This window comes from Nyctibius grandis, chromosome 6, assembly GCF_013368605.1.
Source record: "Nyctibius grandis isolate bNycGra1 chromosome 6, bNycGra1.pri, whole genome shotgun sequence".
Lineage (NCBI taxonomy): Eukaryota > Metazoa > Chordata > Aves > Nyctibiiformes > Nyctibiidae > Nyctibius > Nyctibius grandis.
This window is the reverse complement of record NC_090663.1, coordinates 2,329,980-2,354,175: the sequence shown is the minus strand read 5'-3', so window position 1 is coordinate 2,354,175 and position 24,196 is coordinate 2,329,980. Positions and strand designations below refer to the sequence as shown.

At 44.4% G+C, this 24,196-nt stretch overlaps 1 protein-coding gene across 2 annotated transcripts in view; it reads left to right on the top strand.

Moving 5' to 3' along the window:
• The window catches only part of ATRN (attractin), a 194,611-nt gene that overhangs the window by 55,338 nt on the left and 115,077 nt on the right, over positions 1-24,196 (top strand). For both annotated transcript variants that reach the window (XM_068402627.1, XM_068402628.1), the window contains exons 4-10: positions 7,050-7,178; positions 10,651-10,856; positions 12,244-12,412; positions 14,213-14,303; positions 16,113-16,356; positions 18,658-18,841; positions 20,836-20,990. In XM_068402627.1, coding sequence (XP_068258728.1) covers positions 7,050-7,178; positions 10,651-10,856; positions 12,244-12,412; positions 14,213-14,303; positions 16,113-16,356; positions 18,658-18,841; positions 20,836-20,990 — 1,178 coding nt within the window. The remainder of the gene's footprint in view (positions 1-7,049; positions 7,179-10,650; positions 10,857-12,243; positions 12,413-14,212; positions 14,304-16,112; positions 16,357-18,657; positions 18,842-20,835; positions 20,991-24,196) is intronic.

Genomic DNA, 24,196 nt, shown 5'->3' with positions numbered 1-24,196 from the left:
GGCAACTAGACCATGGCACTAAGTGCCATGTCCAGTCTTTTCTGAAAGACCTTCAGAGATGGTGACTCCACCACCTCCCTGGGCAGCCCCTTCCAATGGCTAATGACCCTTGCTGAGAAGAAATTCTTCCTAATGTCCAACCTGAACCTCCCCTGGTGAAGCTTGAGGCTGTGTCCTCTTGTCCTATCACTAGTTGCCTGGGAGAAGAGGCCTTGGTGCTTGCATAGCAAATCGAGGAAAAGTAATAGAGGAGATGCCCTTTGTTTTAAACAATTTCCATTTTTCTATGGTGTGTGGGGGAGAGCAAGGCAGGAGGTGTGTGCAGGGAGATAGAGAAGTCGGGTCTCCTGGATATGGAGTCCACTGACTCTGCAGATCCAGCGCACAGAAAATAGAAGTTGTTTCAGGGCAAAATAGAGGTTTTCAATGTCTAAGAAATCGTGTCATTGGACAGCTTAGTTGAGTAGGAGTATTTGTTTGCTTTGGAGTAGTGAAGATTGCGAAATGTTTTGAAACCTTCTAAAAAGAAATAGAAGCGGTACATTGTGAAACAGGCTAATCTTGGCCAGAGCTGACTCTCTGAGAGATTCTGGATTGTCGTTTAAAGGAAGTTTTGCATAATCCTTTGTCGTTCTGATTCTGCCTATTGGTTTTTTTTCTTCGTGGCAGATAATGTAAATTCTGTTTGTGCTGGTTTATTCAAAATGATGCTATACACATGCAATATTTATTCACGATTTTCGAGGTTCAGCTTTTTAGGGACCTGATTGTTGTTATTGTGTTGTGTTCTCTTCGTGGCTTTCTCTGAACAAAATTACAATCTATCTATTGAGTTTCATCAGGCTGTTTTAAACTTGTGTAGGTGGGATAACATCCTCTTTAGCATATTTACACACGAGTCATCAGAAAAAGGTGGAAAGAGAGGAGGAAGTGGGAGACACGATGAGAGCATCCACTACGGAGGAACTTGTGTTCTTCCCAAACAAATCCCACAATCGAGATCTCTAAGAGAAAACAAATAATTGTCCTGTGCTAGTCTTTTTCTTAGGAAAAGTTATTTAGAGGGGGGGGAGGTTGTCTTCTCTCACTACCCCTATTCACTCTGTACTTTCATTCTTTGCTGCCATTATTCTCCCCTCTCCAGGGCCTTCCAGTTAGATTGTAATATCAGCGATAAGTGCTGCAAGAATAAGACCGAAGAAGAATAAACCAGAACAAAGGATTTTTATCTTGTCCCTGAGCTGTAGTTTGCCTTACCCTGAGTTATATTCAGATGTCTGTTTTCCTGTGGCGGAGACATAGCGTCCTACGGTTTGCATTACAAAGGAAAACTATGAACCAAATAGCTAGAAGTTCATTAGACTTCTTGTTCTTTGATGTTTCAGGAGACGGTCTTTTGGGAGAGATCATCTTCAGATCAGAAGTCTTAAATTTTAGAATGAAACAGGCACCTCTTCCACATGGAGAAACAGGCAGTGAAATTTGCACATCCTTGAGATCTGAAAGAGGAAGAAATAATTGCCTTTCTCACAAGAAAATATTTATTGAGCTGCATATCAGCAAATGTGCTGGAGTTGTTTAGCCAAAACATGGGATCAGGTTCCTGCGTTTTTACGGCATGTTGGTAGAGGGATCAGGAGCACAAGTAGTGTTCTCTGTCCTTCCAGCTGCAGGGAGTGATGAGGGAAGAAACAGGAAGAGCCAGGAGATCGATACCTGGCTCCAAGCCTGGTATCACCAGCAGAATTTGGGGTTTTTGATCATGGGTCAGTCTACACAACACCAGGCCTGCTCGTGTCAGATGGGTATACCTGTCTCGCAGGGGGAAAAGGAGCTTTGTGCAGGAGTTAGCAGGGCTCTTCGAAAGAGCCTTAAACTAGATTTGAAGGGGGAAAGAGATAAAACCAGGCTTGCTAGAGGTAAGCCTGGGGGTGGCACGCCAGTGTTTGTGGGACGCTCTGCTAGTGAGGTCCTTCGATCTGCCTTCTCAGTGGGGGTAGGGGATGGAGATCCATGCAACAGCAAAGACTCAAAGGTTATTGATTTGCTAGAAACCATGGAAGTGCCTGAGAATCATCATGTAGGAATTAGGGCTTCTGCCCCGAAAAAGGTGGTGGGATCAATCGCCCAACTGAAGTGCATCTGCACCAATACACGCGGCATGGACAGCAAACAGGAGGAGCTGGAAGCCGTTGTGCAGCAGGAAAACTATGATATAGTTGCCATCACGGGAACATGGTGGGATGACTCGCACAACTGGAGTGCTGTGATGGGTTGTGATAAACTCCTCAGAAGGGATAGGCAAAGTAGGAGAGGCGGTGGGGTGGCCCTGTATGATAGGGAGTGTTTTGACTGTCTAGAGCTTGAGGATGGTGATGATAGGGTCGAGTGTTTATGGGTAAGAATCAGAGGGAAGGCCAACGAGGCAGATATCATGGTGGAGTCTGTTATAGACCACCCAACCAGGATGAAGAGGCAGATGAAATATTCTGTAAGCAGCTGGCAGAAGTCTCACAGTCACTAGCCTTTGTTCTTGTGGGGGACTTCAACTTACCAGATGTCTGCTGGAAATACAATACAGAAGAGAGGAAACAGTCTCGGAGGTTTCTGGAGTGTGTGGGAGATAACTTCCTGACACAGCTGGTGAGTGAGCCAACTGGGGAAGGTGCCCTGCTGGACCTCTTGTTTGTGAACAGAGAAGGACTTTGGGTGATGTGATGGTTGGAGGCCGTCTTGGGCATAGTGATCATGAAATGGTAGAGTTTTTGATTCTTGGAGAAGTAAGGAGGGGGGTCAGCAGAACTGCTACCTTGGACTTCCTGAGGGCAGATTTGGCCTGTTCAGGAGCCTCGTTGGCAGAGTCCCTTGGGAGGCAATCCTGAAGGGCAAAGGGGTCCAGGAAGGCTGGACATTCTTTGAGAAGGAAATCTTAAAGGCGCAGGAGCAGGCTGTCCCCATGTGCCGAAAGACAAGTTGGTGGGGAAGAAGACTGAACTGAACAGAGAGCTTTGGCTGGAACTCAGGAATAAAAGGAGTTTATGACCTTTGGAAGAAGGGACAGGCCACTCAGGAGAACTATAAAGATGTCTTGAGGTTATGCAAGGAGAAAATTAGAAGGGCCAAAGCCCAACTAGAACTTAATCTGGCTAGTGTCATAAAAGACAATAAAAAATGTTTCTATAACTTATCAACAAAAGGATGGCTAAGGAGAATCTCCATCCTTTATTGGATGCAGAGGGAAACGTAGTGAAAAAGGATGAGGAAAAGGTTGAGGTGCTTAATGCCTTCTTTGCCTCAGTCTTTAGTAGTAAGATGAGCTGCTCTCCAGGTACCCAGCCTCGTGAGCTGGAGGACAGGAACAGGGAGCAGAGTGAAGCCCCCATAATCCACGGGGAAATGGTTAGAGATCTGCTGCACCACTTAGGCCACTTTCCATCATTTATCAGCAGTCCTGGCTAACGGGGGAGGTCCCAGGTGACTGGAAATTAGCAAATGTGACGCCTATCTACAAGAAGGGCCGGAAGGAGGATCCCGGGAACTATAGGCATGTCAGTCTGACCTCGGGCTGGGAAAGGTTATGGAGCAGATCATCTTGAGTGCCATCATGAGGCACATACAGGACAACCAGGCGATCAGGCCCAGTCAGCATGGGTTTATGAAAGGCAGGTTCTGCTTGACTAACCTGATCTCCTTCTATGACAAGATGACCTGCTTACTGGAGGAGGGAAAGGCTGTGGATGTTGTGTACCTAGACTTTAGTAAAGCCTTTGACACAGTCTCCTACAGCACTCTCCTGGAGAAACTGACTGTTCATGGCTTGGATGGGCGTACACTTCTTTAGGTAAAAAACTGTCTGGATGGCCGGGCCCAAAGAGTTGTGGTGAATGGAGTTAAATCCAGTTGGCGACTCGTCACTAGTGGTGTTCCCCAGGGCTCAGTATTGGGGCCGGGTCTGTTCAATATCTTTATCAACAATCTGGATGAGGGGATTGGATGCAGCCTCAGTAAGTTTGCAGATGACACCAAGTTGGGCGGGAGTGTTGATGTGCTGGAGGGCAGGAAGGGTCTGCAGAGGGATCTGGACAGACTGGATCGATGGGGCGAGGCCACTGCATGAGGTTCAACAAGGCCAAGTGTCGGGTCCTGCACTTGGGGCACAACAACCCCACGCAGCACTACAGGCTGGGGAAGAGTGGCTGGAAAGTGCCTGGTGGGAAAGGACCTGGGAGTGTTGGTCGATGGCCAGCTGGATATGAGCCAGCAGTGTGCCCAGGTGGCCAAGAGGGCCACCAGCATCCTGGATTGTATCAGCCCTAGTGTGGCCAGCAAGACTAGGGCAGGGATTGTCTCCCTGTACTCAGCACTGGTGAGGCCGCACCTCGAATCCTGTGTTCAGTTTTGGGCCCTTCACTGTGAGAAAGACCTTGAGGTGCTGGAGCGAGTCCAGAGGAGGGCAGCGAAGGTGGTGAAGGGCCTGGAGCACAAGTGTGATGAGGAGCAGCTGAGGGACCTGGGGGGATTTAGTCTGGAGAAAAGGAGGCTGAGGGGAGACCTTATTGCTCTCTACAACTGCCTGAAAGGAGGGTGTAGCGAGGGGGGGTCGGTCTCTTCTCCCAGGTAACGAGTGACAGGACGAGAGGAAACAGCCTCAAGTTGCACGAGGGGAGGTTTAGGTTGGAGATCAGGAACAATTTCTTCCCTGAAAGGGTTGTCAAGCACTGGAACAGGCTGCCCAGGGCAGTGGTGGAGTCCCCATCCCTGGAGGGATTTAAAAGCTGTGTAGATGTGGTGCTGAGGGACATGTGTTAGTGGTGGCCTTGGCAGTGCTGGGTTAACTTGATGATCTTAAAGGTCCTTTCCAACCAAAATGATTCTGTGGTTCTAAAATGAAGGATATCTTTTTGTCCACAGTAAGACTTGTTGTGCAGGAAGGGCTGTTGTACAGTTTGCAGATTTACCCTGCCGTAGGTAACACGTTCATCGGTTACTCTTGGTGCAAACATCCACAGCTTCTGTAGCAGAAGCTTTTGGAAAGGCTCCCTGGGTGTCTGTGTTATTCTTCGAGCACACCATGGTATTGTATCTTGAGGACAGAAGAATTCAGGTCACAAGAAAGTGCTTTACAGGCGATGTGAATGGGTTGCTGTGGATAGCTGTGAGGGTTTTCCTTGGGTGTAGAAACTCATTTACCCTGTCCTAGGGAACTGTCCTCAAATGCCTTTACTTTCTGTTCTGAATTAATCTGAAAAGAGGAAAAGTAAGTTCTTTTCAAGAGACATTTAGTCTCCTTTACAGCTTACTCCAAGTGTTTTGGCAAACCATTAGATAAATCTGTGCTGTGTCCAATCTCAAATACTGTACTTAGTCTTCCCCACTGTCCTCCTTTCTCTCCACCACCCCTGGAAAACTAAAAGGCTGGAGGATCTAGCAGAACCTGGGAGGATATAGGGAAACACACCAGGAGCGTGAAGCAATGAATGAGGTGGGAACAGCGAGTGTGACAGTCTCTTAGGACAGAAAAGACAACAAATGTGGATGTGATGAGTTGGATGGAGCTTTATAAAAGAGTGAGTTGGCAGGAAGACAGTGAGTAAGGGTGATTGTACCTGTTTCTCATGAGGAGGAGCCCAAAAGGCAGCGGTGGATGATCGGGCAGCAGGTGTAAAGCGAGTGTAGGAAGTCCTTTCTGTGCCATTGTGGAGTTCAGTTGTCAACCTTCCTGCTGCAGATTTTCCAGGTGAAAAGGGTATAAATGGTTGAGAAAGGACTTAGATAGACTCATGGATGAATGGTTTATTTAAATGTGCTGACTTGGGTGCATTTGCCAGGCCAAAGCACCTGAATGGTGGGTTTCTGGAAGCTGGATAATACATCGCCAAAATGCTCCGTACTTATTTGTCACAGTCTTTCTCAAGCATTTTCTGTAGCCCATAGTCAGGAGGAGATACTGGGCTCGGCAGACCTTTAGCTTGGCTTGGCACAGCAGGTTTTATGCTTTTGGGACACAGTAATTTCTGTTTCCAAAGATGCCACCTTGTTTTAGGAATGGGTCCTGTTTAAATCCTGGAAGAATAATAAGGGAGGGACAGTAGGTTTTTGGTAATAATAACTGGAATTCTATACAGAATCACAGAATCACAGAATCAGTCAGGTTGGAAGAGCCCTCTGGGATCATCGAGTCCAACCATTGCCCTGACACCACCATGGCAACTAGACCATGGCACTAAGTGCCATGTCCAGTCTTTTCTTAAACCCCTCCAGATATGGTGACTCCACCACCTCCCTGGGCAGCCCCTTCCAATGGCTAATGACCCTTTATGAGAAGAAATGCTTCCTAATGTCCAACCTGAACCTCCCCTGGCGAAGCTTGAGGCTGTGTCCTCTTGTCCTATCGCTAGTTGCCTAGGAGAAGAGGCCAACTCCCACTCTGCTACAACCTCCCTTCAGGTAGTTGTAGACTGCAATAAGGTCACAGCTTCAGGTTTACTCAGCTTAAACACTTCTAATGCACACCTACCTTTCAGAAGAGCCAAGTTGATTACTTCAGGGTTTTCTATTTGCATTCTTTTCTGCAGCCATTCCTGCTTTCAGACCAAAGTCATGCATATCGAGGGCAGCAGTCTCCGTAGCCTTCATATCCTAATTTGTCTGCACTCCTTGGCTGGTGACATGGCCACTGTATTGCAGATAATTAAGCCAAGCAAGAGGGCTTACTAAACCGGCCCCTGAAGAATGTGGTTTTATATTTCTGAGAGGGTCTTGAGGGTTCTTATGCCTTTGAGAATGGAGTTGTTGTGAGGGTTGGTTAAGTATCCGTACTCACAGTGTCGAGACATTTCCTTTTGAATGTTTAAGGAGTGCTGTTGAGGAAAAACAATCTGATAACACTCCTCGATGAAAATGATGATTACGTTACGCAAATTCTTTGCACTTCAAATAGGAACCTTGAGTTTCAATTGTTTTCTTAATACTGATGCATTTACTATTGTTGCTTTGCTCTGTTTTATTTCACTTCTAACATGGTTTTGTTTTTTTTTTTTCTCTTCCAGTGGTCTTATTGTTCCTGAGAAAGACAGCAATGAAACAGTACCAGAAGTTGTAGCTACTTCTGGCCATGCCCTTCTGCATTTCTTCAGCGATGCTGCCTATAATTTAACAGGGTTTAACATCACATATAAGTAAGTATTAACGCTTTAAAGTGATGTTGCAGGTTGAGCAAAAGAGGTTTCCTCTTTTCTGAGTTTTGTCTTGAAATAAGCAATTGCCATTGAAGCATGGAATTATGAGTAGATACTTGAATTCAGGTTTTTATCTTTATTATACCCTTACAGCAGCTAATAACTGTAATATGCTCAGCATTAACTTCAGTTGTCAATTGTAAGCGTGGGCAAATGTTTGCTCCAAAAGACTCATATTATTTATTTTATGTTATTAGACTTATTTCACAGAATCACAGAATCAATGAGGTTGGAAGAGCCCTCTGGGATCATCGAGTCCAACCATTGCCCTGACACCACCATGGCAACTAGACCATGGCACTAAGTGCCATGTCCAGGCTTTTCTTAAACACCTCCAGAGATGGTGACTCCACCACCTCCCTGGGCAGCCCCTTCCAATGGCTAATGACCCTTGCTGAGAAGAAATGCTTCCTAATGTCCAACCTGACCCTCCCCTGGCGAAGCTTGAGGCTGTGTCCTCTTGTCCTATCACTAGTTGCCTGGGAGAAGAGGCCGACTCCCACTCCGCTATAACCTTCCTTCAGTAGTTGTAGACTGCACTAAGGTCACCTCTGAGCCTCCTCTTCTCCAGGCTAAACACCCCCAGCTCCCTCAGCCGTTCCTCATAGGTCAGACCCTCCAGACCCTTCCCCAGCTTGGTCGCCCTCCTCTGGACTCGCTCCAACACCTCAACATCTTTCTTGCAGTGCGGGGCGCAGAAGTGGACACAGGATTCAAGGTGCGGCCTCACCAGTGCCGAGTACAGAGGGACGATCAAATTCAGTCATATTTGATCATATTCAGTCAACCAGGATTGATGTGTTTTTTGCGTGTGTGTGTTCTTACCCATTCCGCAGAGATACTTCTGCACAAACATGCTTTTGCATAAGCAGACATGTTTTGCTTGGGCTACTGAACTGTACCTGCTGTTCAGGGTCCTCAAGCAGTTTTCTTTTGGATATTCTTTTTATTTCAGTCCTTGGATCAAATTGTTTAATCTGGCTCCTTTTTAGTCTGGGATGATTTTGTTATGTTCTGTGGTTCGTATTTTAAATATTATAGGTGGGGGCTTTCTGTTCACTAACATGTATTTAGTCCTCCTTGGTAAGCTTTTAAAAAATAATTCCAGTGTGCTCCCTAACTCATCGGCTTCTTTTGGTAAGGTTTTGTTTTGAAGCAAATGTTCTCAATGTGGACATATTAACAGAGATGGAATTTCTTGCTTCTTATGGGGATCATGGGCTGTGAATTTTTTGCTCCTACAGGTACAAATTATGTTTGTGCTGCACTGGGAGATTTTAATTTGGGTGTAACTTGCAGAAGTTCTCACCTCTCTCATAAAAATCAGCTGCAAAATCCTTGGTCACAACTGACTTTTTTTCAAAAATTGAGTTTTTCTTAAAATGAGGTGCTTAGTTTTTTGAATACCCATCTTGGTGCTTATGAAGCACTTAAATATACAGCGGATTCTTTGAAAAATGCGGAACATTCAGCACCCCTTGAAAGCTCTGGAAGAAAATGAGGAGCCTTTGCAAAGTTACTTGAAACACAGCAGCTGAAGCAGTAGCGTTTTGAAAGTCTGGTTGATACCATAAACCATGACACCATCTACTGCCAGCTGTTGGTGTTGCATCATTGCAGTACAACAGAGAATTCTCTTAAAGAATTAACCTGCCTTTTTTAAGTTCCTTTAAGATATTTTAATATTTCTTTGACTCTTCACTTCCTTGATCATTTCAAACAATTTTCAAGTACTGTTTTGTGTTTTGTTTCTTCCGTGTGTTCTGGTCGTTAGGTTTCCTCCTAAGATTTTTGCAGAGAATAGATAAAAGGGTATGTTTATTTCTTTTCAGTTTAACAGTGTTTATGTGTCCAGTTGTGGGCCCCGCACTTCAAGAAAGATGTTGAGGTGTTGGAGCGAGTCCAGAGGAGGGCGACCAAGCTGGTGAAGGGTCTGGAGGGTCTGACCTACGAGGAACGGCTGAGGGAGCTGGGGGTGTTTAGCCTGGAGAAGAGGAGGCTCAGAGGTGACCTTATTGCAGTCTACAACTACCTGAAGGGAGGGTGTAGTGAAGTGGGAGTGGGCCTCTTCTCCCGGGCAGACAGCAATAGGACAAGAGGACACAGCCTCAAGTTTCACCAGGGGAGGTTCAGGTTGGACATTAGGAAGCATTTCTTCATGGAAAGGGTCATTAGCCATTGGAAGGGGCTGTCCAGGGAGGTGGTGGAGTCACCATCTCTGGAGGGGTTCAAGAAAAGCCTGGACATGGCACTTAGTGCCCTGGTCTAGTTGCCATGGTGGTGTCAGGGCAATGGTTGGACTCAATGATCCCAGAGGTCTCTTCCAACCTGATTGATTCTGTGATTCTGTGATTATGTGATTCTATACTTACTACTGGACATAAGTACTCGATAAACACTTGTGAAATTATGGTCTTGGAGCCAACGACTCCACCTGTCTCATGACAGTGAGAATATTGGGTAGTAATCCCTATCTGTGAGTTATACTGGTTGATACACTGGCAAAAACTGGCATTTGGAAATGAATAGGGTCTCTGGATGTGGGTCTTCACCAAGGATGTGTCTGGTTTTGCCTCAACTATGTTACAGATATTATAAAATGAGAAATGATTCAAAACGGGCACATCTTTGGCTTGGGATTCATCTCAAGTGTGTTCCCTTGGTAAGCAGATCCCAGAATAGCACCTAATTGTGAGTAGTTTAAGTATAAATTGCACAGACACCACAAAAGCCTTATGGGCTGATGAAATTCTTCACTTACTGTTGAGTGTTTTAAGGCAATTCATTTGCATTACAAAATGGCTAAAAATCATATTGGTAATTTTTCAGAGGAGCTGCGAGTTTAACTCATTAAGTGTGGCAGCTCTGTAGATGATAGAGAACCAATCTCTACAGGTCCATCACGTCAGGTTCTAGATGAGCGTATCTCGTTGGTTTGCAGTCTACAACTACCTGAAGGGAGGTTGTAGTGAAGTGGGAGTTGGCCTCTTCTCCAAGGCAACTAGCGCTAGGACAAGAGGACACAGCCTCAAGCTTCGCCAGGGGAGGTTCAGGTTGGACATTAGGAAGCATTTCTTCTCAGCAAGGGTCATTAGCCATTGGAAGGGGCTGCCCAGGGAGGTGGTGGAGTCAGCATCTCTGGAGGTGTTTAAGAAAAGCCTGGACATGGCCCTTAGTGCCATGGTCTAGTTGAGATGGTGGTGTCAGGGCAACGGTTGGACTCGATGAGCCCAGAGGTCTCTTCCAACCTGGTTGATTCTGTGATTCTGTGATTCTGTGATTCTGTGATTCTGTGTGTTAACAAACAGCTGTATCAACTTGTGTTCAACATCGCTCTTGCATTCGTTAACGAGAGGTACAGCCTGGGAGGCTCTTTCCTTACTGACAAACCTTCTTTCCCTGATGTTCGCAGTTTCAATATGTGTCCCAATAATTGCTCCGGCCGAGGAGAGTGCAAGCTCAATAACAGCAGCGATGCCCTTGAATGTGAATGTGCCAAATACTGGAAGGGAGAAGCTTGTGATATTCCCTACTGCACAGACGATTGTGGGGCGCCCGAGAGAGGGCATTGCAACTTTAATGACACTAAGGCATGTTTGTGCTCTGCAGGCTGGCAAGGTAAGTCTCCTGATTAATATGGAGAAGCTCTTGGATGCCTTTTCTATGTTTGGCTCTTACAGTTTAATCAGGAATATTTGTGAATGTTCTGCTTGACAAGTGTTAGCATTTTGACTAGGAACAGAGTATCTAGATTTTCATATCAAAAGATCATACTTCATTTCTAACAAATGCTTTTAAAAGGTGCCGTACAAAGCAGTACCAACCTGTTGTGTGCAGGCAACAGATAAAAACTCTAAACTTCGTTCCTGTGCACCTAAAGCAAATTGGAGCCTGGTGGCAGTAGTTAGCCTGTTTGAACACACAAAATGCCTTGTTCTCATGTCCAGGTATGCTCGTCAGCCATGTCAGTCTTAGCAACGGTTTGGACCAAACATACATGTTAGAATCACATGTTAGAAGGACACGGAGCTGTTGGAGCGAGTCCAGAGGAGGCCATGAAGATGCTCAGAGGGCTGGAGCCCCTCTGCTCTGGAGACAGGCTGAGAGAGTTGGGACTGTTCAGCCTAGAGAAGAGAAGGCTCCAGGGAGACCTTCTAGCACCTTCCAGTACCTGAAGGGGCTACAGGAAAGCTGGAGAGGGGCTTTTTACAAGGGCATGGAGTGATAGGACGAGGGGGAACGGTTTTAAACTGAAAGAGGGGAGATTGAGATGAGATATGAGGAAGAAATTCTTTACTGTGCGGGTGTGAGACCCTGGCCCAGGTTGCCCAGAGAAGCTGTGGCTGCCCCCTCCCTGGCAGTGTTCAAGGCCAGGTTGGATGGGGCTTGGAGCAACCTGATGTAGTGGAAGGTGTCCCTGCCCGTGGCAGGGGGGTTGGAACTAGATGGTCTTTAAGGTCCCTCCCAACCCAAACCACTCTGTGATTCTATGAAATCGCAAAGAAGTTTTGCTGAGGAGGAGAGGAATGAAAAGATGGAAAGATAGCCGTAGGTCCTTGTTTTTTTATAGCATGCTGCTGAGCAGGTCTCCTGAGGCTTTCTCAGGTTGTGTTGGGGCTTCCGTGGGCATGTGGTAGCTAGATAAGTGCTGGAAGGTACCCTCTTGGTGTGGAGTGGGAAGAGGTCTTCACCGTTGCCCCCTATAATCACAGTTGGGGAGAATAGAGCAAAGTGTCTGCTTTGCTGCATCACTAATTCCTCTAGTCGGGAATTGCTTTTTACTTCTGAAAAAAATTTAAAATTTGAAGTATGTGTTTAAGGTTGGGAGATCACACACCAGGTCCATCACAGATTGCTGGTGTGGGCAAGGAAACAAAGATCACAGCTTTCACCTGTTACCTCTCTATGCACCATCTTTGTCACCTGTGGTGCAGGATATTGACCTCTAGCTGAACTACAGGCTTTGGAAAAAAATCAACTTAATTTTTAAACCTTATTTTCCCAGGTCCTGGCTGTTCAATTCCTGTTCCTGCAAACCAGTCGTTTTGGACCCGTGAGGAATATTCTCTTCCAAAACTTCCTAGAGCATCTCACAAAACCGTAATCCATGACAATAAAATGTGGATTGTTGGAGGCTATGTCTTCAATCATTCTGACTCGCAGAAGGTTTTAGCGTGAGTAGAAACCTAGATAATAAAGTCTAAGCAGAGGAACTTAAATTTGAGAATTATTTTTAGAAAATGCCATCTGACGTGCTGTGCTTTGGCCTACGCTTCATCTCCAGGGGAAAACAGCAGTAATAAAAACTTAGACTCACATTTGAGATGTGGGAAAACGCTGCTAAGGGATGCTAATTTTGGAAAAGTAAAAGTGTGAGGTTCCTGATGTTCAGTGAATTTTTGATTCATCTGGTTCTGGCAGCATTTAACTATTCACTATATATTCCTAGGCTAGCTTCTAAATTATATCTGGCCTCGTGTTCAAAGAGGGTAGTTTTGCTTCTGTGTTATTAGGAGGGTGACCAAGCTGGTGAAGGGTCTGGAGGGTCTGACCTACAAGGAACAGCTGAGGGAGCTGGGGGTGTTTAGCCTGGAGAAGAGGAGGCTCAGAGGTGACCTTATTGCAGTCTACAACTACCTGAAGGGAGGTTGTAGTGAAGTGGGAGTGGGCCTCTTCTCCCGGGCAGCCAGCAATAGGACAAGAGGACACAGCCACAAGCTTTGCCAGCGGAGGTTCAGGTTGGACATTAGGAAGCATTTCTTCTCAGCAAGGGTCATTAGCCATTGGAAGGGGCTGCCCAGGGAGGTGGTGGAGTCACCATCTCTGGAGGTGTTTAAGAAAAGCCTGGACATGGCCCTTAGTGCCATGGTCTAGTTGCCATGGTGGTGTCAGGGCAATGGTTGGACTCAATGATCCCAGAGGGCTCTTCCAACCTCATTGATTCTGTGATTCTGTAGCCCTTCCTTGGGCTAATTGGCTCCTTAATTAATACATACTGCTTACTGTGGATGTTTATACATAATGGCTGGGGTACCAAACAGGGAGTGGCATTTAGGATGATGACATTTATGCAGTTAGTTGAGAAGATTTAACAGTAACTAAGATATCAAATACTAATTGTGTACCTCATGGAAACCGCCCCTAAAAAAGATTTCAAGCTTCCTCTTGAGCTTGATTAGTATTTGGGCAGATCTAGGCAAAAGCTGGATTTTTTCGCAGGGATACCCACATACCTTGCTTTTATGGACCTAAACGAGAGCTGGGTGTTCTGCACTCATGTCCAGAGGTAATAATTCATGTAGGGGAAGTTAACGAAGAGCTGAAAATGCACACTTAGTTGTAGAATAGTTGCTGATTACATCCACAATTTCTTCTTCATCATGCCTGATTTTTCAACAGATACCCTGTGGCTTCGTTGAACACTTTCTCAGAGATGATTTTATCGTGTAAGGCTCTAAGCCTGGCAAGTGTAGGTCATTCTTTTATCTGAAAAACCACAGACCATTTTCAGGGCGGAGGGTTTATCTTGTTTCAAATTCACAGAAAAAAATACACTTGAATGACAAAGACATAATTAAAAAGTGCCTTTTAAACACTGGCAGGCATTTTTATCAAATAGTTGGAACTTATCAGAGCTCAGTGTAAACTTTTTCTGCTCTTTTGGGTGGATCATGTGGTATAAGTTATCATGGCTTAGTAGACAGTGCATTAGTTCTTGGTATTGCAAGCTCTTGGTTTCTTTGGGAAAGAAAACTCAGGGTAAAGCAAATCAATACGAGGACGTTAAGTAACAGAGCAGGCTCGACTGGATTTTTTACTCCATGAGTAGTCTGAGTGCTTTGTGCATGCTGAAATCGCAGTAAGACTTTTGTTAAATAACATAATTTCCCACAAATCCTGGAAAGGATGAGCAGTAATTTTCTCGACTTTATTATCTACCTTCTCAGATAATTAATTCAATTTTTATTATACAGGTATGATCTTATTTCTGAAGAGTGGCTTCCCCTGGACAACACTGTGAACTCCGTAGAGATGAGATATGGTCATTCGTTGGCATTACATAAGGTAAGTTCAGTGCTGCAGACTCATCTCCCAGCTGATTTCCCCCTTTTCTCCCCCTACGCCCACCCCTTTCCACAAATCAGCCTTGCTTTAGGAGAAGGATTTCTTCTTCAAAGGCTTCTCCATAGATATCCCAGTCTGTGTACTTGTACCCAGGGAGTCCTTGGACTGGTAGCCTTGGAAGTTCTTTAGTGGTGGGCTTGGCAGTGCTGGGTTAATGGTTGGACTCGATGATCTTAAAGGTCCTTTCCAACCAAAATGATTCTAAGTCTGTAGTGCCTTTACTTATGTGTTCCTCCTTTGCCCTTTTCTGAGAGATTTTAAGACTGACTGAGGTCAGCGAGTCCATTATTTTCTTCTTATTGTCTGTGCTTGCTAGACATGCCTGATGGCTAGAGTTTGCTGGACTTCATCTGCTTCCCCAATTACCTTTTATGTAGACCACATAAATATTTTTATGAGCTCCGTTGTCCAGGGCACCAAAGCAGAGCTGGTGAATTAAGAATTTTTGGAACCAGCTCTGCTTCTGCATTAGACCTGTGAATCTGTTCTTCCAACATCTGAAATAACAAGTGGATTTGGCTGTTTCTTACCTCATTTCTCACCTGCATGCCTTGCTGTGGGTGCAGGCCATGTGAGAGCAGAATGGCAAAGTCTTTGAAAAGGAAAGGAGTTAATCCTTTACTGACCTTTGGTTTTGGAATGTTAATTAGCTCATCCCAGTGCAAACCTCTATAAAACATAATTACAAACGCTTAAAAAACTCCACGCAGCACTGTTCACAAACAGAACGATTGAAGAACCTGAGAAGGATGGAAATTCCTACCTGTGAGGACTCGATGCACATTCTGCAAATAACTGTTCAAAAGCAGGGTATGATAAGTGGGTTTCCCATCAGTGACAGGCAGTGGTTCTCAGGAATTTCCCAAGAACCACCAGCTATAGTAGAGAATTTCTCTTTCCAAGGTTACCATCGTGTCAGAAGGGAAACAGGGCTCCACTACACACTTTGGTAGATTTGTGGCTGACTTTGAGATGCCTGGAGAAACCCACAAAGGAAACTGGATGGAGTTTTGGAATTTAGCTCTTACAGGATGATTAATAAACCCCTGTCTGACTATCTTGGCTCCCTTCTTTCCAAAAGATCCTCATTTTTTGTCAGTGCATTAACTTGGAAGACAAAGCTTTTAGTGTACAGACACAGAGGAGTTTCCATCTTAACTGCCTTTCTTGCCAGTTATCTTCTGCTGTTTGTGTTTGCAAGATATGGGAGCGATTCACCTTGCTTATTAAATCACCTAACTTCAGGTGCCCAACTGTGGGTGCCTTTGGGAGCCTCTGAGCTCAGTTCATAGTGAAAACAGACCTAGGCAGTACAGGTAATGAAATCTGGAAAGCAAGTGAGCTCACCCAAAAGTCGACACACCTTTCCTGCTTTTGGTCAGTTGAATTGTTCTCCAGGCTCCACTATATTTTACAGTGGATGCTTAGACTCTCAGCTAGCATACAGGCACCTAAATTTTGATGTTTGTCATCTGAAGGTCAGTCCTGCCCCATGCACCCCTACCCTTCTGTACCCTGATGTAGGGTGAATTGTGTGTGTTGAAGGTATTCTGACATACGGACTTGTGTACAAACTCGGGCAGTCGTGGTTGCTTTCATGTCAAATATGACTGGTGAAGGAGATATGTTTCTCCTTGAGAGAGGAGAAAAACTTAGAGAAGTTAAAATATAATAACTTCATTATTTACATATTAGCAGTTTCCTAAATGCCAAACTCGTTGGCCTCATTTTAAATCTGACTTCTTTCAGGATAATATATACATGTATGGTGGAAAAATAGATGCGACGGGGAACGTGACCAGCCAGCTGTGGGTGTTCCACATTCCCACCCAGACCTGGGCTCAGGTGACGCCGAAAGCCAAGGAGCAGTACGCTGTTGTTGGCCACTCGGCTCACATCGTCACCCTGCGAGACGGCAGCGCGGTCATGCTCGTCATCTTCGGGCACTGCCCTCTTTATGGGTATATCAGCAACGTCCAGGAGTACAACCTGGGTGAGTGGGGCCCTGCCTACCATTTGCTTCAATTTTAACAATTAGTTTGAAAATTATTTAAATCATCCCTATTCACATAGCAAAACAAAGATAGATACGTTCTTCTCCTTCTATTTGTATCTACAAGAGGTTCAGTCTAACTTCCAGTGCAGCCATGTGCCTCCAGCTTTATACAGCTCGTTAGGTCCCAAAGACAAAAAAGCTGTAATTGAGGGACAAAGCAGGATGACTGTGGAACAACTTAAATTAATTTTCCTCTCACGCTTTTGAAATTATTTTTGTATCCTGCAAATACAAGAATGGCTGTAACAATTCAAACCAAGTAGCCACTTAACCTGATACCCCTGTCTCCAGGAGTGGTGATTAGCGAATGCGTAGGGGAACTGGCCTTTCTGGCCTTTCTGACCTTCCATTTGCCCCATATCTCTGGGAATAGTCCAGACTCTGACTTTAAGATCCAGAGATTTCCAGTATCATCAGTGGAAAAGCGTAGGAAGCTCTCCAGTTGAACTGAACTGCTGCCTAACTTAAACTGCTCTGAAATGGCTCTCTGGAGGCATGTGCCTTGCTCCACTGACCGGGTGGAGAACGTGGTTAAGCACAGGAAGTTCACGATGTGAATGTGCTGGTTATTGTCAGAAATAGTGGCCCTATCTGCACTTTCAACCTGTTGTCCTTGTCCTTCAGTCATCCTGATCCAGAGGATCTACTGGAGCCTGCTCTTGTTCGCTGGTGTCCACATGAGCAAGCTTCCTTCCTTCAGGAGAAAGCTAGAGAAAACCAGGATGTGTGGGGCAGTGATTTGTTTTTCACTGTTCTGGTTTTCCCACATGTGATCTTGCAGATGTCATGGTTTAAAGCTGGGCCGGCTGTTAAACCTGTGGCAGATGCTCTCTGTTAACCCTCCCCCGCTGCCACCCAAAGGGAAAGGGAAAAGGGAGAGAGACTTACAGGTTGGAAAGTTAAAACAGTTTTAATAAACTATAATAATGAAAAAGAGTATAATAATAATATTGGAATAATCAAATATATACAAATATATACAAACCCAAGATCTAGCTCCCCCGGTGTTGGCCATGTCACCCCCGGCACTGCAGGGCAGGCTCCAGGAAGGCCCAGGCTGGGCCTAGCGACGGTCGAGAGCTGGATTCAGGGATGCACAGATCGGGATCGGGGGCAGCAGGAAAATGGACAGAATCCTCCTTGGACACTGGCCAAAGGCTCAAGCTGCAGAAGCAGCCCAAAGCAGCAGAAGCACACAAAAACAGCAGGAGAGGAAGGGAGGAAGGGGCCGAGACCCCCGTGATCCCCCTGCTTTACACTGAGAATGACGTGTATGGGATGGAATACCTCCGCTGGTCAATTTTTGGTCACCTGCCCTGTCCGCTCCTCCCTGCAGGTGCGACCCCCCTGCGGCTCTTCACTCGTAAGCAGTGAGGAATTTAGCAGTGACCTTGGTTTCTCTAAGACTAAGTACAGCAAGAGCCTTTCTGCACAACATCCCTACCGGTGCCTCAGCGATAACTACAAACTTTGAGTGTTATCAGTCCTGGAAGCAGACACTGTCTGCAAAACATGCAGTTAGTTTCAGAAAGTGCAGTTACTTAGAAGAGACTTAGCTGAGAGTAAAAATCACTGAAAGGAAAATTGGCCTGGTTTAGGCCCAACCAGGACACAGACTATTCACTTCCTTTGCCTTTTGTGTGCCTGCTCTGCCCTGGAGTTAGGAAGCCTGTGTAGGGTTTCATTCTGCACTTGCTACAGAGATTTGATGTGTAATTTGGAATTTTTGTTTCAGTTGCCTTTGTATTATGTCTAGAGTGCTTCAAACCAATGTTATTGTAGTGAGTGAGACATAGGACCATTAATCACATACCAGTTTTTAGCTGCAGTGTTCTTCACAGTCAGACTAGACTTGGTTTCAGTGCTGTCTGACTTTATATATATATAAAATAAAAGTGCCCTTGGGTACCATTCCAAATTGAGCCATGGTGCTGGCATTTTAATGTCATTGAAATGCAATATATTATTTCTGTACTTGTTATCTCTCATTTACTTAGCTTGTCTGCAAAATGTAATAAATGACTGTAGAAGAGTTGTTTCTGGTCTAATTAAAAAAACTTGACAATCCTCCTTGACAATAAACTAATAAAGGAGAGTGTTTTTGGATGTGAAGTGATAGAGACAGTGTCTAGATCTGAGTCAGGGGAAACCCAATTTGTTTCACCACCAGATTTGTTGATAAGTTATTAATGGAGATAAATTAACCGTGTTCTGTCACTCACATTTTTCATTTCTCAGCCACAAATACATGGAGCATTTTACAGACGAGCGGAGCTTTGGTGCAAGGAGGGTACGGTCACAGTAGTGTTTATGATCCAAATACAAGATCGATTTATATCCATGGAGGTTACAAAGCATTCAGTGCCAACAAATACAGGCTGGCAGATGACTTGTACAAGTATGAAGTTGATTCCCGTATGTGGTAAGTAGCTCTTCCTCCTGCGTACCACCCCATCGTTATTGTTTGTAGTGGACAAAAGGATGGGGTATTTGATAAGGGTACGGTTGTACGTAGTTACCTGCATTCAGGATAGATGTGCTCTTGTATCTGTGATTTTTATGTGCCTTTCTGAATAGAGAATCATATAATCACATATAATCAAGGCTGCGGACGAGCCAAGAAATCCATTTTAATCTATTGTTGTATTAAAGCTCAAAAGAAAAATATTTGATGAGATTTTCTTGCCAGCAGTACAGACTGTGCATATGAGTGCAGTTACTGCAGTCGAGTGAGTGATAATTCATTCTGCAGTTAAGACCGCAGAAGAATTTCTATTATAACCCCATTTTCTTCTGGCTCTGTAACTGCTTGAAACGTTCAGTTCTTAAGCTGAAATCTTCTGTGATTTGTTTCTGCCCAAAGGTGAGTTTTATTAAAAAGCTATAGCAAAACTTCACAACTTTGAGCTGCAGAGGTGAAATACATTTCCCTCAATTTTGTGTTTTTCTTAAAGATTTTTTTAAAGGCTCCTGACAAAAAGGAGACTGATCTTTTGAATTAACACATGTAAATTTAAGTCACCATTTTGGTGACAATTTGAGCCTTTTTTTTCAGAGATTAAAATAGGTGTATTTCTGCAGCAACTGTTTGTGAGTCTCCACTGGTGAGTAAAGTAACTAGGGACTAATTTCCAAACCCTTCCTTCCTGCTCCCTTGTACATGCAGTAATAACCACGCTTCCTTTTGTGGTTCATTTGATCCTCCACTTCAGCCGCGGAGTGGGCAAATCCGGCTGTGCTGTTAATCACGCTGATTAAAAGTGAGGTCAGTGGTGAGTTTGATTAATGCGTCCCATGGATGAGTTTTGCAAGAGTTAAGCTGCAAGGCTTCATCATCGACAGCTGCATAGATTTCCTTGAAATAGGGTTGTTTTTTAGTTTTGAGCAACAGGTGATGCCCAGTTTGAAAGAATTCTTTAGGTTACTAGAGAATATTGGAGCCCTCCCAGGCAGTGTCCATATCACAGAATCACAGAATGAACCAGGTTGGAAGAGACCTCTGGGATCATCGAGTCCAACTGTTGCCCTGACACCACCATGTCAACTAGACCATGGCACTAAGTGCCATGTCCAGTCTTTTCTTAAACCCCTCCAGAGATGGTGACTCCACCACCTCCCTGGGCAGCCCCTTCCAATGGCTAATGACCCTTGCTGAGAAGAAATGCTTCCTAATGGCCAACCTGAACCTTCCCTGGTGAAGCTTGAGGCTGTGTCCTCTTGTCCTATCGCTAGTTGCCCGGTAGAAGAGGCCGACTCCCACTTCACTACAACCCCCCTTCAGGTAGTTGTAGACTGCAATAAGGTCACCTCTGAGCCTCCTCTTCTCCAGGCTAAACACCCCCAGCTCCTTCAGCCATTCCTCATAGGTCAGACCCTCCAGACCCTTCCCCAGCTTGGTCACCCTCCTCTGCACTCTCTCCAACACCTCAAAAGCCCAGTTAGTGTGAAAACTTGATAATCCCTAGGGAAGGAATTGATAATTCTAAGCTCCATAGCCTTGGAAAGAGGCTTTCATTGATATATTTCTCCTATAGACTGGCAAGCAGATGGAAAGATGAGAGAATGAAATTATAGGAGGAATTGAACAGAGGTGGTGGAGTCACCATCTCTGTATGTGTTTAAGAAAAGACTGGACATGGCCCTTAGTGCCATGGTCTAGTTGAGATGGTGGTGTCAGGGCAATGGTTGGACTCGATGATCCCAGAGGTCTCTTCCAACCTCATTGATTCTGGAATTCGGTGATTCTGTGGTCTGGAAAGGAAGTTGTTAAATATCTCATTAGGAAAAGTAGTTAAATACTATCCCCTCTCCTCCTCCCCACACCCCCGAAATCTTCTTCAACTTGGATTTATGGATTGTTTTGTCTTTGCCAGGTACTAATCAGTTTCATTAAGACCTCTATTTTTATTTCTGAAGGACTATTCTTAAAGACAGTCGATTCTTTCGCTATTTGCACACGGCTGTGATAACGAGTGGAACTATGCTGGTGTTTGGAGGAAACACACACAATGACACCTCCATGAGCCACGGCGCCAAGTGCTTTTCTTCAGATTTTATGGCGTATGATATTGGTAAGTTCCTGCAGAAATAACAATAAAACAATTCTTGGATATTCAAAAAGAGCTGTCTTCAGAACAACTGATTTACATGCTGCGTATATTATACCAAATGCGTACTGCGGAAGAATGTGTAATCAGGAGAGGCTCATTTACCAAGCAAATGAGCTGGTGCAGTGATTTCTAGGCAAATACAGCAGTGGTTATTTGGTCAACAGTTTATACACAACCTGGGCATTAAAAATTATTTCTTAGAAAGCATATTGTTCTACCATCTCAGGCATAAAGCTATCCTACTGTTTGGAGAGGGGCTTTTTACAAGGGCATGGAGTGATAGGATGAGGGGGAACGGTTTTAAACTGAAAGAGGGGAGATTTAGATGAGATCTTAGGAAGAAATTCTTTGCTGTGAGGGTGGTGAGACAGTGGCCCAGGATGCCCAGAGAAGCTGTGGCTGCCCCCTCCCTGGCAGTGTTCAAGGCCAGGTTGGATGGGGCTTGGAGCAACCTGGACTAGTGGAAGGTGTCCCTAGATGATCTTTAAAGTCCTTTCCAACCCAAACCATTCTATGATTCTATTTTGAGCGTGTTTTAATCTATGATGTATAAAAATACAGGCTGTTAGGAGTGTTACAAGCACTGGCCCCTGCTGAAGCTCGACTTGGGTGTTGCACGCTCTTGTTTTAACCACAGACTGGCTGACTTGTCTTGCTGTGCTGTTTGTAATGTTGGTTTGTTTATGTGTACACTTTATAAGCATAAATGTCCCCATAAGCACTATTTAACAGTAAAGCCAAACGATTAGATTTTATTTGGAAGGATTGGGTTTTGATGTGTTTGAATAGTCAGAAGAGGGCAGCATTTATTTGTGAATTTGGAGTCCGGAGATGGTGCATTTGAGAAGAAGAAAAGAAAAAGATGAAATTATATAAAAGAAGGTGCATGCACATCCAGATAATTCACACTGGAGAAAACCACCATCCTGTACTCATATCGCATTCTGCCTTCTGCTCTCAGAATTCCTTAAATGTGGGCTCTCGTGGTTGATTCCATGAAATAATCACGTAAACCTGAATTCGCGGAGTGACTGTCCACTGAGATGTCACTGCAGGTTTGTGAAAGGAATATGCAAGCGAATGGATTGCTTTCAGCAGCAGGGTTTGGCGTCAGTGGGCTGTTTCGTTGTCTGATACAGGGATCATTCCCTTCTGCTCCCTGTGATTTCAGGCCATATCCCTGTGGAATTTATTGTGTGTGCCTAGCTAGCTTTATTTTGAGTTATTTCTTGAAGAATTAAAACAAGATATTTTGACAGTCACAGACAGAGTAATTTTTTTTAACTTTGATAGCAATAATGATAGATTTTTCTTGCTACATTTTGTTATTTTCCCTGACCCATTGAACTGTCTATTAGGTGTAAACCACAAATTGCATTAATTTGACAAAATACGCCAATAATGATGTTCATTTTGATGCGGTTTAGTTAACAGGCAGGTTCCTGTTACATGAAATAAGCGTTGTGCTCAACTTGCCCAGTCCTTACCAGTTTTACACTTAGAGCTTGCGTTGATTATACTTCACATGACAATGATGAGAGGTGTTCTGGTGCTCTTGGGTACCCTGATTCCTTAGGGCAGAGACTCCCAGGCTGGAAAGAGCAGGGTTTTTTTTCAGAAAAAAGTCCACTTTTTCCATTCTTTTCATGCCAGGACACCTTATGCATGATTTGCCTTATCCATTGGACCATGAGCACTACCAGGAATGTGTTAGGGTGCTGGCTGATCATTAGTGTCATAGCAGAAACACCTACTTGGTGCTTCTTCATGCACAATCTCTGCAGAAATTATATTGATCATGTTCATGTTGGTCTCTGGGGAAGCATTGTGAATATCAAAGACCATTGTGGCCGTGCCACATCTTTAATATTAACATGCTTAAGTGTTTGTTATCTATCCCTTGATGCTTCCAAGGCTCAAGGTACCCAGGAGAAGACCAAGCAGCAAGGTCAATTGTTACTGAGTGCCTTCAGAGGAGAGGCTTAGTAATTGGCTGTCTTAGCATACTATAAAACTAGGGAGTATCTGGCTAATTTGCTCATTTTTAACATCTTGTTGGTGAAGGTAGTATCTTAATGATCATAGTGATGGTTGGAAGACTGGAGAAAACTGAGATTAAAATGCAGTCTAAAATAAAGGCTTCAAAACCAGGTCTTCTCTTTAGCCTTTGCCATTAAAACTTATTTCTGCAGTAACTTGTTCTGTTTACCTAGTCAAATTTTTCTGCTTTTCTCTCCTCAAATTTTGAAGTAATCAGACTACATGCATTGAGTGTTGTGAGGACATATTATCTTCTTTTTTTTTGTGTGTGAGTAGGATGCAAACAGATGTCACTGAGATGTGTGCTGAGATTCTCTGGAGGTTTCACAGATTAGGTAGATCTGAGAATGCATTAATGCTTCTCATCCTTTTATCCTCCACTTGACCAGGTTGGAGCTTATTCAGTTCAAATTGTCCAGGTAATGCCCAGTTTTGGAAGGGTTCAGGACAGCAATCCAGCTGTCTGTGTGCGTGTGCATTTCTTGTTGCTTCTCAGGACAAACTTCTGGATTCTGGTGGCGTTGAGGTTGGGTGAGCACTCGGGTAGAGCAGTCTCACAGTATTTTTCCTATGTTTTGCACACTACAAGGACTAGTTAGCACTTACTATACCCAAAACTGTGTCTCTGGCCTCTATAGAAGTGTTTCCTGCTCTGAAGCAGTTTTGTCTCTGGGTGGACAAATGCCTCGCTTGAATCCTCTACCTCCTTCTCCCGGTTCATAGCAGCAAAGGAGCCACGTGTGAGTTGCAGCCCTTCCATTGCTGTGTGTTCATCTCCAGGAGTGCAACAGGAAGGGTTGTGCTTTCTTTTTAATTTCTAAATAAGTTTTAACTCTTAATTTTTTTTGAAAATCAGCATGAAATATTCATATGAAGACTATCCTCATATAATGATCTTTTCTCCCCACAGGAGAGAAATTAAAACTCTTTTATTTACCCCATCAAAAATTCAGCACTGATGACAAACATAGAAAGAGGCTGGATGTTTTCATAGCATGTGTGTTCTGTTTGAATAGGATATTTAATAAATCCTGTGCGTTTTAATTTTTAGGCTTGGCTTAACTCCTAAGTCAGGAAGGAGAGGATTCTTTGTATTTTCAGAATCATTCGTTTTTTCCAATACTTGA